General features: G+C 36.1%; 2 protein-coding genes across 2 annotated transcripts; one reads left to right on the top strand and one right to left on the bottom strand.

The window, feature by feature from the left end:
* The first annotated feature begins 2616 nt into the window (after positions 1-2616).
* Positions 2617-4236, top strand: LOC132121242 (retinol-binding protein 4-B-like). The gene is made up of 6 exons (XM_059530449.1): positions 2617-2754; positions 2846-2998; positions 3084-3220; positions 3315-3421; positions 3751-3963; positions 4055-4236. The coding sequence occupies exons 2-6, from the start codon at positions 2864-2866 to the stop codon at positions 4072-4074; spliced, it is 612 nt and encodes a 203-aa protein (XP_059386432.1). The 5' UTR covers positions 2617-2754; positions 2846-2863; the 3' UTR covers positions 4075-4236.
* Positions 4237-8087: 3851 nt separating this feature from the next.
* cep55l (centrosomal protein 55 like) lies at positions 8088-14268 on the bottom strand. The gene is made up of 9 exons (XM_059530447.1): positions 14124-14268; positions 13755-13954; positions 12836-13096; positions 11568-11612; positions 11330-11480; positions 10997-11247; positions 9489-9560; positions 8808-8933; positions 8088-8708 (listed from the first exon to the last, which is right to left on the bottom strand). The coding sequence occupies exons 2-9, from the start codon at positions 13938-13940 to the stop codon at positions 8499-8501; spliced, it is 1302 nt and encodes a 433-aa protein (XP_059386430.1). The 5' UTR covers positions 13941-13954; positions 14124-14268; the 3' UTR covers positions 8088-8498.
* Between the last annotated feature and the right edge of the window lie 503 nt (positions 14269-14771).

The following is a 14771-nucleotide window of genomic DNA, read 5'->3' as shown; positions in this document are numbered from 1 at the left end:
GAGGGAACAAATTAGTAAATCGTGCAGACGATTTAGCCTAATATTTTTTCCTGCATGACATGTGCGGGGCTCCATATGATACCCCTGTAAACAAAAACAAACAAGTATGTTATGTATTTTTTAAAGGACTTTAAGCAGACAAGTGCATAGAGAAGGATTGGAGATATTAGAAAGCTTATTTTGAGATCTCTTTGCCTCAGCCTTGCAGTAAGTAAGACCTTAAATTGTTGACATACGCTCATTCCCAGAAAAACAACCAAAAACAATCTCCATTTGTGTGTCAAGGATTGTCTGCTGCACATCAGCCAAGATCTCATAAGCTGAGAATAGGCTTAGTTAGCTTGATATCAAGATCTGGTTTACTTAACTTGTATTAGTAATGTTTCAAATAAAGCATTGGATGATTTAACAGTATTTGTTTGTACATACATGTTTACTAAATTAATAAATAAATGCAGTGGTGAACTAATACGTACAATATTTGGTAATCTAAGTACAATAATTTGAAAAATTAAAATATATGTTTTCTTTTTGTTATTATACTTTCAGCATCATCTTTAGTCTTCAGTGTCACATGATCCTTCAGAAATCATTCTGATATGCTGATTTTTGATTATTTTTTATTATCAACTTCAAAAATAGTTGTGCTAATTAATATTTTTGTGAAAGCTGTTTCCTTTTATGTTTTGGGATTCTTTACTGAATAGAATTCTGGATGTATTTATAGAATACATTTTAATCAAAGGAGGAGAATTTAATTTAAAAAAAAATATTTTTTAACATTATAAATATCGTTTTTGTCACTTTTTATCAATTGAATGCATCCTCATGAAAAGTATTAATTTATAAAAAAAATAAAAATAAAAAAAACACAGACCTTAGACTTTTGAACTTTTGTGCCATTTTGTTACAAGTTACATAACTTTGTTTCTTTTTTTTCTTTTTTTTTCTTTCTTTCTTTAGAGCAGGGGTATTTAGGTTGAGTTGTCCCTTAACCACATAACTTACGTCAGAGCAACTGTTGGCTCCAAAAGAGTCCTGAAAAACTCCACAGAGGTTATATAAGAGACAGCAATGTTTATGTGTTAACTGAACAAATAGTAGGCTAGAATGAGAACTGGACTTGCACTTAGTTCTCTGTTATGAACAGACACAAAAAACAAAATGCTTTCATTTTTATTCATTTTGTTACTTTCAAAAGAATGAAAACCAGCCTCAAACAGCAGTCAGTTATTTTATCTACAGATCGATGCATTTATTACAGATTTCTGCTCATTCAAAATCAGATACAGATGAAGTAGCACTGTAAGATTACATTTGTTTGAATGCATTATTGCAAAAGCGATTGCGTGTCAGTGTGCTGTACCTGTTTAAATCATGCTTTAACCCAAAAATATTCAGTAAAAGGAACAGACAAACCCCTTGAGAACTAGCTTCTCAAGCTTGGCTATTCCCGTCATTATAACCTTCTGATTTGAGAGATCCATCTGTATCAAGCTATAGCTAAATATGTTTAACATGTAAATTCTTGCCAAATATGCAGTTATATTACAGGCTGTTGGCATGAATTGTACTTGTGATGGAGCGGTGGTGGAGTGCTCTTGGAGCGAATGAAAACCATGATGCTCTGACTTTTTAAAAATCCACTCATCACTCCAGTGAAAATCACAAAAGTGAAGCCTACGGCAAAGAGATCTCAAAAAATCCTAACCCTTCCTGTCCTGTAGCAAAGAATGCATGGAATTATTCCTCAGGGGTGTCTGATGCAATCTGTAGATGGTTGCACGGTTATAATTTTCTCTCAGATAGTTGCAATCTTGTAAGACTTTAATAAAGTCATTGCTGCTGTGCTGTTATGAAATGTCTGAACCTATTAAAGCTGTATTTCATGTTAATTTAGCCACTGTATCAAATAAATACCCAGGGTTGTGTTTGTTTTCTTCTAAAAGATTCTAAAAGTAAGCAGATCTAGCAGTTTTGTAAAGCATTTCTGTAGGAAGAAACACTATCCTTCCATGCAATATGAAATTCCTCTAGTTTTGTTTCCTTCCAGCTGTGCTCCTTTTTTCTCCGGGCTTCTCTTTTTAGGGTGTGACTGTGCTCATTACACCATGGCATTGGACTGTTCTTAATCTTCTTTAAAAGCTAAGGAGCAACCGTGTCTAAAGTGCTAGAAAAGAGAGAGCTGATAGTTTCTGTTGCCACATAGAGTTCTTCTAAGCTATCTTCTCATCTCCATGGAAACTTTGCATTGCACAAAAAAGTTATTTGTAGTATAAAAAAGTTCTTTATATTATTTAAATGTTTTTAACACTATGAAAAAAATGGTTCTTTTAAGAACTGCTCACTGAAAGGTTCTTTAGGAAACCAAAAATGGTTCTTCTATAGTATTGCTGTGAAAACCACCTTTTGAAAAAAATTTTGGGTAAATAAAAAATGTTATACATTCACCAAACTGAAATGTTCCCTCTTTAACAGGCTTCAGGGGTTGCAGTGCTCAAGCTCTTGTGCAATTCAGCTTCAACCTAGAGAAAAACAATTTTGGTGTAGAGCAAAGGTCAACACTGCCGTGTTCCCTACATGAAACACATCTGTTATGTAAAAACATTTGTCCAATGACAGAGATGGTGGAGACTGAATTTTGGGTCTTTGAGAGGGATTATGAAATAACCTCAGAAAAGCGTCCCTGTATAAAAGCACCTCACAGGAATCCAGCTGCAGCACTACAGATACACTTCAGATACTCTGATCAAGGTACGCACCTTGAGCATTAGGATTTGTTTAAAGGACAACAAAGTAATGCATTTTTTGGTCTTTTCATAAACTTTGTACTCATTTTTCACAGCTCAAGCACAGAAGCAGCATGCTCAGGCTCTGCATAGCTCTCTGTGTCCTGGCGACATGCTGGGCGCAGGACTATCTGGTGAGCAACAGCACTGTCCAACAGGACTGTCTGGTGAGCAACATCACTGTCAAACAGGACTTTGACAGGATGAGGGTAAGTTTACCAGTTTATTTTTTTTCAATCCATATGTTGATTATTTAGCTTTCGTTTCTCATACTTATCTCCACTGACATTGCAGTATCAAGGAACATGGTATGCCGTGGCCAAGAAAGACCCTGTTGGTCTTTTCCTTCTTGATAATGTTGTCGCCCATTTCAAAGTGGAGGAGGATGGAACCATGACAGCCACCGCCACTGGTAGAGTCATCATTCTCAAGTGAGTTTGAATGGCATTTTATGCTGTTGTTTTGCAAAAATTGCACTTAGGCAATAGAAATGGTTCTATTTTCACCTGCTGTTTTACACTTCAGCAACTGGGAGTTGTGCGCCAACATGTTTGGCACTTTTGAAGATACCCAAGACCCCGCTAAGTTCAAGATGAAATACTGGGGAGCCGCAGCATATCTCCAGTCTGGATGTAAGTGTAGATTTATCATTATTTATTATTTTTTACGATATATTATTATGTATATTGTTATATAAAAAGTCCATCAGGTAAAATTCCATAGGTAAAAAAATCTAATCTATCAAAAAACTATGAAAATGTTACATTTTTTATTATACTTAATTTTTTATTACATACATTTTAATACATTTATTTAATATATAATTTTTTTGACTCCTAAAATGTAATTGGCTTGTAAGCCTGGTCCTTATTAAATCTAGTTTGTAAAATGTGAGTAAATCGTATGTTGGGTAAAACCTGACAGCTCATCTGCTCATGACCTGTCTCCGACCGTTCCACAGATGATGACCACTGGATTATTGACACTGACTATGATAACTACGCCATCCACTACTCCTGCAGAGAGCTCGATATGGATGGAACCTGCTTGGACGGTTATTCCTTCATCTTCTCCCGATATCGTGAGGGTCTCAGGCCTGAAGACCAGAGGATTGTGACTGAGAAGAAACAGGAGATCTGCTTCCTGGGCAAATACAGACGTGTTGCACACACTGGTAAGATTGTTGAGTCTCGTGAATTATAATTATTAGATTTACTCATAAGTTCTAAATTTGCTGATGTGTTTTTGTTTCTTTGACTGTGCAGGTTTCTGTGACACTGTCTAAATCACCGCTTCACAAAGAGCTTCTGAGGATGTAATCTGACATTATATATTTCTAACTGATATGTAAATACAGACAATATGCCTAATACTTTAAAAAGAGAATGCATAATATTTCGGCACAAAGCAAAGGAAGATGTTTAATAAAAAAAATGCATAATAAGTGCATGATTTAACCTTTTTTTTAAATAAACTTAAAAAAATGACTGAATTCAGTAATCGATGCTTGTAAACTCACTGTCACCAAAGTTTTATCACAGGTTTGTTCGGACTCAAATGAACTAACACTACAAACAGAACTGTGGTAAATCAGTGCTTCTTGTTTACAGAGCTGATAACAAAATTGTTGTGCAACTTGGACCATGATACAGAGTCATGATACAACTGGTGTCAGCACACATATTATAGACCAGAATGAGCATGAGGAAATAATCACATTCATTTATTAGAATAATGGAAATAGGCTGAGATGAACATAAATCTTAATATATATACAGTACTGTGCAAAAGTCTTAGGTCACGAGTATTTTCACTAACAATCTTTTTAAGTAAGTTCTTTTTATTTATTTTGCTGTAACGTGTCTGTTGGAAATATCAATTTACATTTCCAAACATTATTTTTGCTATTAATTGTAATAATTCAGTGAGATTTTTGTTTACACAAGGAGTCTGACAGCAGCCATTGCTCCACACAAAGATCTGATCTCATCTTCATCAGTCTGTCTGGAATAACACGAAGAAACAGAACAAACTGAGACAGACTCCAAGATGCTTGATTTGCATTCTAATTACAAATGTCATGACACAGTGATCCATACATGTTTAATATATGTTTTAGGAATTTTTTATGTTAAGATTGATATCACTATAAAACCACACTATAATATTAAATAGCTTAAACAAGTTATAGAAAAATTACAGAAAATATAATGTATACTATAAATATAAATATGAAATCATATTTAAATATTATTACAAAATATATTATAGAATTGTAACATTTAAATGTTTCATATAGATATAAAATGCCCTCCACTAATATTGGCACCCTTGATAGATATGAGCAAAGGTGGCTATGAAAATAAATATGCATCATTTATCCCTTTGATCTTTCATTCAAAAATTACACAAAATTCGAACCTATCCTTGAAGTAAAACAATGGAAAGTGGGGGGTTGGGGAATCTTATTATGAAATAAATGTTTTTCTCTAGTTCACATTGGCCACAATTATTGGCACCCAATTATTCCAATGTCATTTTCCCAAGATAACAGCTCTGAATCTCCCCTATAATGCCTGATGAGTTTGGAGATCACCTGACAAGAGATCAGAGTCCATTTTCTTCATCCAGAATCTATCCAGATCCTTCAGATTCACACCTCCATATTGGTGCTTCTTCTCTTCAATTGACCTCACTTATTTTCTATAGGGTTCAGGTCAGGGCATGGTCCTTTTGTGTGACACATTTTTGTGTTGATTTTGATGTTTGTATTGGATCAATGTCTTGACGATCCAACCAAAGCCTATTAGAAGATTTCTAACAGATGCAGTCTGGTTTAGATTTTTTTTATCTGTTGGTCATCCTATCTATTTGATAGGATCCATGTTGCCAATATCTGAACAAGATGTGCAGGACTTCCAGCAGAAAAACAGGCACACAACATTAAAGACCCGACAATACATTTAACCGTGAGCTTGGGCTACTTTTGATCCGTTTACACCAAACCCATCTGGTGGGTTTGCTGCCAAAAAGCAATTTTTTTTGTTACATCTGGCCCCTGAAACCAGTTGCGTTCGAAGTTCCAATCATGTCTGAATATGCTGGAGTTTGTTTTTGGATGAGTGAAGAGGACTTTTCTTGAAACTCTCCCAAACAACTTGTGGTGATGTAGGGGCTGTCTGATATAAACAGGTGCTTCTCAATAAATTAGAATGTCGAGGAAAATTAATTTCAGTAATTCAACTCAAATTGTGACACTCATGTATTAAATAAATCCAATGCACACAGACTGAAGTAGTTGGTTCTTTTAATTGTGATGATTTTGGCTCATATTTAACAAAAACCCACCAAATCTCAACAAATTAGAATATGATGACATGCATGCCAATCAGATAATCAACTCAAAACACCTGCAAAGGTTTCCTGAGCCTTCTAAATAGTCTCTGACAATCAGTGACACCCTTCACAAGGAGGGTAAGCCACAAACATTCATTGCCAATAAGCTGGCTGTTCACAGAGTGCTGTATCCAAGCATGTTAACAGAAAGTTGAGTGATACGAAAAAGTGTGGAAGAAAAAGATGCACAACCAACCGAGAGAACCGCAGCCTTATGAGGATTGTCAAGCAAACTGGATTCAAGAATTTTAGAGAACTTCACAAGAAATGGACTGAGGCTGGGGTCAAGGCATCAAGACCCACCACACACAGACGTGTCGAGGAATTTGCTGAACCACAGACAACGTCAGAGGCGTCTTATGGGCTAAGGATAATAAGAACTGGACTGTTTAGCCAGTAGTCCAAAGTAATTTTTTCAAATGAGAGCAAGTTTTGTATTTCATTTGGAAACCAAGGTCTTAGATTCTGGAGGAAGGGTGGAGAAGCTCATAGCCCAAGTTCCTTGAAGTCCAGTGTTAAGTGTTAAGAGCACTTCATGATTCCTTCTGCTGAACAGCTTTTTGAAGATGCTAATTTAATTTTCCAGCAGGATTTGGCACCTGCCCACACTGCCAAAAGCACCAAAAGTTGGTTAAATGACCATAGTGTTGGTGTGCTTGACTGGCCAGCAAACTCACCAGACCTGAACCCTAGAGAGAATCTATGGGCTAATGTCAAGAGGAAGATGAGAAACAAGAGACCAAACAATGCAGATGAGCTGCCAGACCACCTCAGCAGTGCCACAAACTGATCACCTCCATGCCACGCCAAATTGAGGCAGTAATTAAAGCAAAAGGAGCCCCTACCAAGTATTGAGTACAAGTACAGTATTAACATACTTTCCATGTATATATAGGGCTTTCTAAGTCCCAAGTCTCAACTAATCTTTGGCCACTCAAATTCTCCTCAGTATGCAATGGGACGACATAGACACACCTCTTCTTCCAGGCAGATTTGTAAATTAGTTTATTGGAACCTCTTAATTATTGCCCTGATGGTGGAAAAGGAGATTTTCAATGCTTTAGAGCAATTTTCCTTGAGCTACTTTTTATTTTGTGAAGCACAACAATCTTGTTCTGCACATCAGAACTATATTCTTTGGTTTTACGCTTTGTGATGGATGATTAAAGGAATTTGGACTTTGTGTTCCTCATATTTATAATCCTAATGATAATTTCATGCTCCTAGTCACCTCGGTGTGCTGAAAATAAGAAAATGTAAATATGAATGGTAATATACTTCAGAGATATTTGACTCAGGAGAATTTCTGGGGGTGTGGCCAACATGCATTGGAGAAAACATTTCTTAATGCGAGTTTGCACTCAGTTTAAATTGTTTTACTTCAATGGATAGTTAGACTGTGAATTGAATGAATAATAGATCAAAATAATAAATGATACAGATTTATTTTCACAGTCGCCTTTGCTCATTTTTACCAAGGATGCCAAAATTAGTGGAGGGCACTATATATTAAAGATTTCATTAAAAATGTTCATGATATATATTAAAAATTTATTCTGTACATTATGTAAATATGTTGACTGAACAGTTTAAATAACCGGAGTAGGATATTAGGAAGAATTTAGCACATTTATTTGTAAGTCTTTTCCAGTTTTTCTTATATTTCTTACCTGGCAGTGAATGCATGGCACTTCCCTGGAATTAGACCCATTCTCCTCCGGCTACGGTGTTTCACCTAATCCCATCTTTAAATAGTTTAATGCAGGATTTACACAGTCTATTTCAAGACAGATTTGGTTTGCAAAGTCAGGACTGATGGAAGCTAATGAGTGGCTCCCAGACATCTGATCTAACACTTCAGAGGTACCACGAGGACACAAGGGGAAACTAGGAAACAAACCACACAGTCTTTGTCCTTTATTCATATATACGTGGAGTACACAGTTCAGTGAAAGACTCTGTTAATAATCTTACAACACTGATTGAAAAAAAGGTTATATGCTAAATATCGTTTTTTTTTAATTGCACGTATAAAAAAAAAAACTGCATATAAACGAACAACCTTATCACCAAAAGAGAACTAAGAAAATAACATGTACATCTGAGTTCATAAATTAAAATATTTTAAATTAACCCCACGTAAACTGATACTTTTGTGAATATTCAAAAGAAGATTCCCTTAAAAAAAATAAAAATCAAATTTGACACTATTCTTAAAAACAGTCATAAAATACTTGTGGATATAAAATACTGAAACAATTCTTTGGAATGGTGACTATAATAAAAATCCTCCTACATCATGAGATTTGTGTTTCAGCTGAAGCAGTAGTCGAGGTGGGCGAGCAGCTCTCGGTGCTGGCTGGTGGGGTAGGAAGCTCCACAGTTTGGACACTCCAGCAAACTCTCATCTAGTAAGTTGTGGACTTTAGATGGAGACTTGGTTCGATCTTGAATAGTCAGTCTCTCAAAATCCATCCTGTTACAGGAGCTGGGCTCAGAAAAACGAGACTCTCTCTGCTGTTTCTGAGACACAAGGTCAAAAAAGGCACATTATTACACAAGAATATGACGGACACGTCAACGATCATGTCAGGACACATGACAGAACATCTCAGAACTCACGGCAGACTCCAGGCGTGTAATCTGGTCTCTGGCTTTACGAAGCTCTTTCAAAACTTTATGCAGCTGGTGCTGTAGAGTCTGACGGTCCAGTTTTTCATTTTCAGATTCTCTGGCCGACAACTGGATCTAATGACGGTCAATGACATAAAAAGGGTGTTCAAAATAAAATTATCTTTAACATTTTAGTTTAACATTTTATTTTTTATTATTGTTATTTTTTTAATTTTCAGCAAAACCTTAAAAAAAAGAAAAGAAAGAAAAAGAAAAGGTCATGCAGTGTGGTTAACCATTAATAAAAATGATAATATATCCCTATACAATAATAAATGCAATTGTATTTTTTAATAAATTGGTTGCATCATATGACCTTAATTTGGTGGACATTTTCAAATATTTATAATTTTTTCACTATGTTTTTTTTAAAGTATATTAATACTATGCTCAAAACAGATGACTGACTGAATTGCATTTTTCTGGGTTTTTTTTTTTTTGGAATTAACAGTCACACACACACACACACACACACACACACACACACACACACACACACACACACACACACTATAAAAATAAAATAAAGTGTATCATGTCATTTAAGCCAGGAATGAAATCAGGAAGCATGCTGGATGTTTCATTCACGGCTCTACTGTTAAAGCTGGTGTTGAAGGAGGATTCAAATACCTGTTGTTCCAAAATAGCCATTCTTTTCTGCTCTTCCTGCTGAGTCATCAGGGATTTCTGCAGTAGATTCACCTTTCAAAACAGAAAACTTTTAGCTTTTCAACTTGATTTTTTTTTTTTTGGAAGATATTGTTTATTCACAAATAAGTTGCTTCAAATGAAATGAGTAGTTATAAACCAATATATCAGAGAGGGCTGTGTTTCCTGAAAACATTGTAGGCCAGAAAGTGATTCCAACAGAAAAACAAAAGCTACACGCATCTACAATCAACTAAAAACACTACAAAGTCTGTCATATTTGTAAAACAGATAAACACAACTAATTATATTATACAAGATACAGCATGTACTGAAGTAAACATAAGTTCATATATTATACTAAACGATAACTTGTTATTATTAAGGGCCAAAAGCTTTAAATACTGTTAAAGGTACAGTAGGTCACATCAGTATTGCTTTGGCCTGAAGTTGCAGTGACCACCGACAAATGATTTTTTTTGTTGTTGTTTGTTTTTTCAAAAAGCAAGACAGTTTTCCTTCTTAAAGAGATACTCCACCCAAAAATGAATATTTTTATCATTAATCACTTACCATCATGTCGTTCTAAACCTGTAAAAGCTTTGTTTGTCTTCGGGACAGAATTTAAGATATTTTGGATGAAAACCAGGAGGCTTGTGACTGTCCCATAGACTGCCATAGATTGTGAGTAAGTTACACTGTCAAGGTCCAGAAAATTCTGAAAGACAACGTTAGAATAATCCATCTGCTCCATCTCTCAGTGGTTCAACCTTAACGTTATGAAGCAACGAGAACTGTCTCTCCTCACATTAGGGACGGGCGATAAATATCGCATGCGATTGTCACGCACATTTCATCAGTAAAGCCGGTTCCCTGGTAAATCGCCATCACCTGCTTTCAAATTGGAGCGGCATTTAATAGAAAGAGCCATAGATGAATCGCCTTCGATAATGAACGCGATATTGCATAGCTTGTCAGTGATCTTCGGCTCTGTCTATTAAATGCCGCTCCATTTGAAAGCAGGTGACGGCGATTTACCAGGCTTTACTGACGAAATGCGCGTGACAGTCGCATGCGATATATCGCCCATCCCTACCCCACATTACTGTAGTGTTTTTATAAAGAATATGAGCTGAACGCAGGCAGCGTACTTTATACTGTGTCTTTCAAAACTGGCACTACACTGATGCAGAGAGACACAGAGGAGATGAATTGTTGAATAAAGTCGTTTTTTTGTCTTCTTCATGAACAAAAAGTATTCTCATCGCTTCGTAACGTTACGGTTGAACCCCTGATGGCAGATGGACTATTCTGACAATGCTTTTCATACTTTGCTGGACCTTGACACTGTTATTTTTCATTTTGGGGTGGAGTATCTCTTTAAGTAAATTGCATCTTGCTTTCAAAAAACGGAGATTTTGTAACTGAAAATAAGACAAAAATACAAAGTAAGAAATTTGCATTAAACAGAGAATGATTCCCATCTGTACCTGCATGAGTAATTCAGCCACCCTCCTCCTCTCCTCGTCCAGCTCTCTCTGCAGTCGAGCGATTCGCTCTGATGAACACTTCCTCTCCTCCTGCAGAGCCTCCCGCTCGCGCTTCTTCTCCTCCCGCGCCTGAGCCGCTTCCCTGCTCTTCTCCTCATACCTTCCTCTCAGATCCTCCAGTTCTGTCTGGATCCGGGTGACTCGGGCGAGTTCGGCCTCAAGTTCATGCTGAGCCACCTGCCCGGACAGGCCTGAAGAGACAAGAAGAGAGAATGTTACTGGATTATACAGACCCTACATGGCCATTTGGAGTATTTTCCATTCACACTTTACCATCTGAATTGGCTTCTTTGTGCTGTTGTTGGAGTGCTTGATTTGCTTCATTTAACTGCGTCTCTAACTCTTTGGTTCTGGCCAAAACGCCCTGAACGTAGGCCTCTCGCTGCTGGTCATAAACAAGCCAGTTATGGTTCTTCTCCAGGGCCTGGACTCAAAGACAGAGAGAGGAACGACAGACAACACATGAGTCTGGAAGAAAGCACTTATCTGAACTCTAGAGATGTGAACTCACGTCTCGCAGCTGCTCCTGAAGCACCGCAAGCTCACCAGACGGCACCTGTCAGAGACCAATGACACATACAGGTCAAAATAAACACTGCATGAATGATCAAACCACTGGATACATTAAATAGAAGAAGCACAATGCATCTCACAAATGATAAGTAGGAAAGATAAAACCGTTTATATCTTATTAACAACTTAGTATCATGAATATAATATTTAAGTAGCAATAAACTGTAGTTCAAATATTATATTCTTAATAATATTATTTCATTATAAAGTATTCCCTTAGCACTAGCACTAGACTTCTGGCAGCAAGAAACTAGTTGATTGATGAAATAGTGCCATCTAGTGTGAACCTGACCACGTCTTCATTTTTATGGAAATATCCTTATGCTAAATGACAGAAAGTTACACAAGATCTGCTCATATTAATAAGCCCACAAGATGCACATAACAGAATTTAGAGAAGGCGAATCCAAGAATGTATGGGTGTGCATTTGTGTGTATGTATAGATATTGTGTAATATTACTTCAATTTAAAAGAACTGTTTTGTGTTTTTAAATTCTTAAAATATAATTTATTCCTGTGATGGCAAAGTTGATTCTGTGCTTAATTATTAATAATAGTTCTTATTATTATCAATGTTGCTTTTTTTTTAGGAAACGTCACTGTTCTGTGATGAACAGAAATCTCAAAACAACAGTATTTATCTGAAATAGAAATTTTTTGTAACTTGCATATGTACCCTTGTTGTACAAAAATAAAATTATGTACATGTGTATGTATATGTTAATATTTTCTTTGTTTAATCATACTTACACTGAATTTTTTAATGGTAGCAAATTGTGGTTTCCACAAAAATATGAAGCAGCGCAACTCTTTTCAACATTGATCATGATAATATTTCTCAAGCAACAAATCACCATATTAGAATAATTTCTGCAGGATCATTTGACACTGAAAACTGGAGTAATGATGATGAAAATTCAGCTTTGCATCACAGGAATAAATCCCATTTTTAAATCAATTCAAATAGAAAACTGTAATATTGTAAAATAAACTGTAAAATTCTTTTAAACTGTAATAATATTTCAATATATTACTGTATTCTGGATCAGGTTAATGCAGCCTTGGTGAACAGAAGAGATTTTTTTTATATTTTAAAATCACAATTATTCCACCTTAAATTATTCCAATACATTATAAGCTTAACATGCTTCACGGAACATTTGTATGAAATCCACATGAAGCCGGTCTGAAGTCGACTCCCCTACCTTTTGTTTCTCAAGCATGTCACATCTCTCAGAAACAGCACAGTACTTGTTTTTCAAGTCTTGGGTCTCCTTTGAGAGATCCTGGAGCTGTCTCTCTCTCTGTTCAGCCTCATGTTGTTTCTGCTGCAGCTGGCTGTGCAGTGAAGACACCACGTCTCCGTGATCGGCTCGCAGCTGCTGTCTGAGACCTGAGATCTCCTGCTCCTTCTCCAGCAGCTGCTGCGAGCTCCTCTCCCTCAGCGACTCAAGAGACACGATCCTCTGCCACACCACAGAGCCGAAGAAAAGAAAAATACCTTTATAATAGTACTAAAACTGCTAGAAAATCCAAAACCAAAATTCTGAACAAGTTATGTTCGAAATTTGAGGTTCATATCTCAAAAAATTAGCTTTGAGTGAGATTTTGTTTGGGCGCAGTACCAAGCTTCTCCACAAGATCAGCCATCAAACCCCAATAGTAACCATTTAAGGGCGCTTGCATTTCCATAAAATGGTAACATTTTAACTGAAATGTTGTTTTTCCATACTTGTTGGAAACATGTTTTTCCATACTTTTCTCAATATTTATGAAGTATACATCACAAGCAGAAGTATTAAGGGTCAGTATGGCAGTATTTGATTTCAATTAAACCCAAATAAACACATGCTACGAGAACCCTGGACTTGCGTTGTAGTTCACAATGCATCAAAAAAGGATAATCTATTGTTTTTTCTAAATATTCAAAACACTTTTAGACCTTTTTTCTCAAAAAATACAATGGATGTTATCTTTTGAACACTCTTCATTCAAATGAATAAAGATTTTTTACTGATGTTTCATGATTTCATCTATGCATCACTATTTCAAAGTAAAGGTCAGTGACAGTTAACAGGTTAAACAAAGCACCTTAAGATTATTGGTATGAGGGCATGACTTCACCTCTAGGAGCTTGGCTTTGTCTGAGTCTGGTTGTGTGTTTTGATGTCTCTTCGTGTCCTCCAGACTCTTCTTCAGCTGCTGGTTCTCTCTCTTCAGTCTCTCGATCTCCATCTCCACTGATTTTGAGCTGCTGCTTTTAAAGCCCAGTTTATTTGCAATAGTCTCCTTGGCCCCCTTCGCCGCCATGTCTGGACTGATGTCTGGGCATAAAAATATTTTTTTCTTTTTTTTAATAGTGCAAAACTCAACATTACAAAATCGAAACCAACTTTCATCTAAAAAGCACAGCACGGATATTGCAAATAGTAAACAGCGAAAGTCCTGTTTAAGAGTGTAATATAAATTAATCTAATTCAACTACTTACTTACGACAAGAATGAGTGCTTAATTGTAGTAGAAGTATATCAGCATCAGTCTGTGGAAACGGTCCTGTTTCACTTCCGTGATAATGAAAACAAGTTTAAATACGGCGCGTCCTGCGTCATATCCGGGACACGTAAAGACAGATTGCGCGCTGAGATTCTGTAACGACTCGAGCGAGAAGAAATCTCTCGCAGGCAGGCTGTGATGATGCTGTCTAAAACTAAACTAATGTGCAATGTAAAACTTTGCATTATAATAAAAAGCTGTAATGTAATCCACAGTGTATACAAACAGTAAAAGTAACCATGCTACTAAATAAGACAACAATAACCCTACATGTGTACTACCTGTCAAAAATGTGGAATAATTGTATAAGTATGTATTTTATTTTATTTTTTTGTCTCACCAAGGCTGCATTTATTTGATCAAAAACCAGTAATGTTGTAAAATATTATTGCAATTTAAAATTATATATATATATATATATATATATATAGTTTTTTTCTGTGATCAAAGCTGAAAGCTTGTATCATTACTCCAGTCACATTTATTGTCACATGATCCTTCAGAAATCATTCTAATATACTGATTTGGTGCTCCAGAAACATTTCCTGAAAACATTTGTGCTAAATGCATTCATTCATTCATTCATTC

This window comes from Carassius carassius, chromosome 39 (assembly GCF_963082965.1).
Source record: "Carassius carassius chromosome 39, fCarCar2.1, whole genome shotgun sequence".
Classification (NCBI taxonomy): domain Eukaryota; kingdom Metazoa; phylum Chordata; class Actinopteri; order Cypriniformes; family Cyprinidae; genus Carassius; species Carassius carassius.
The sequence above is the reverse complement of the archived record's forward strand: the minus strand, read 5'-3'. Positions and strand labels throughout refer to the sequence as shown.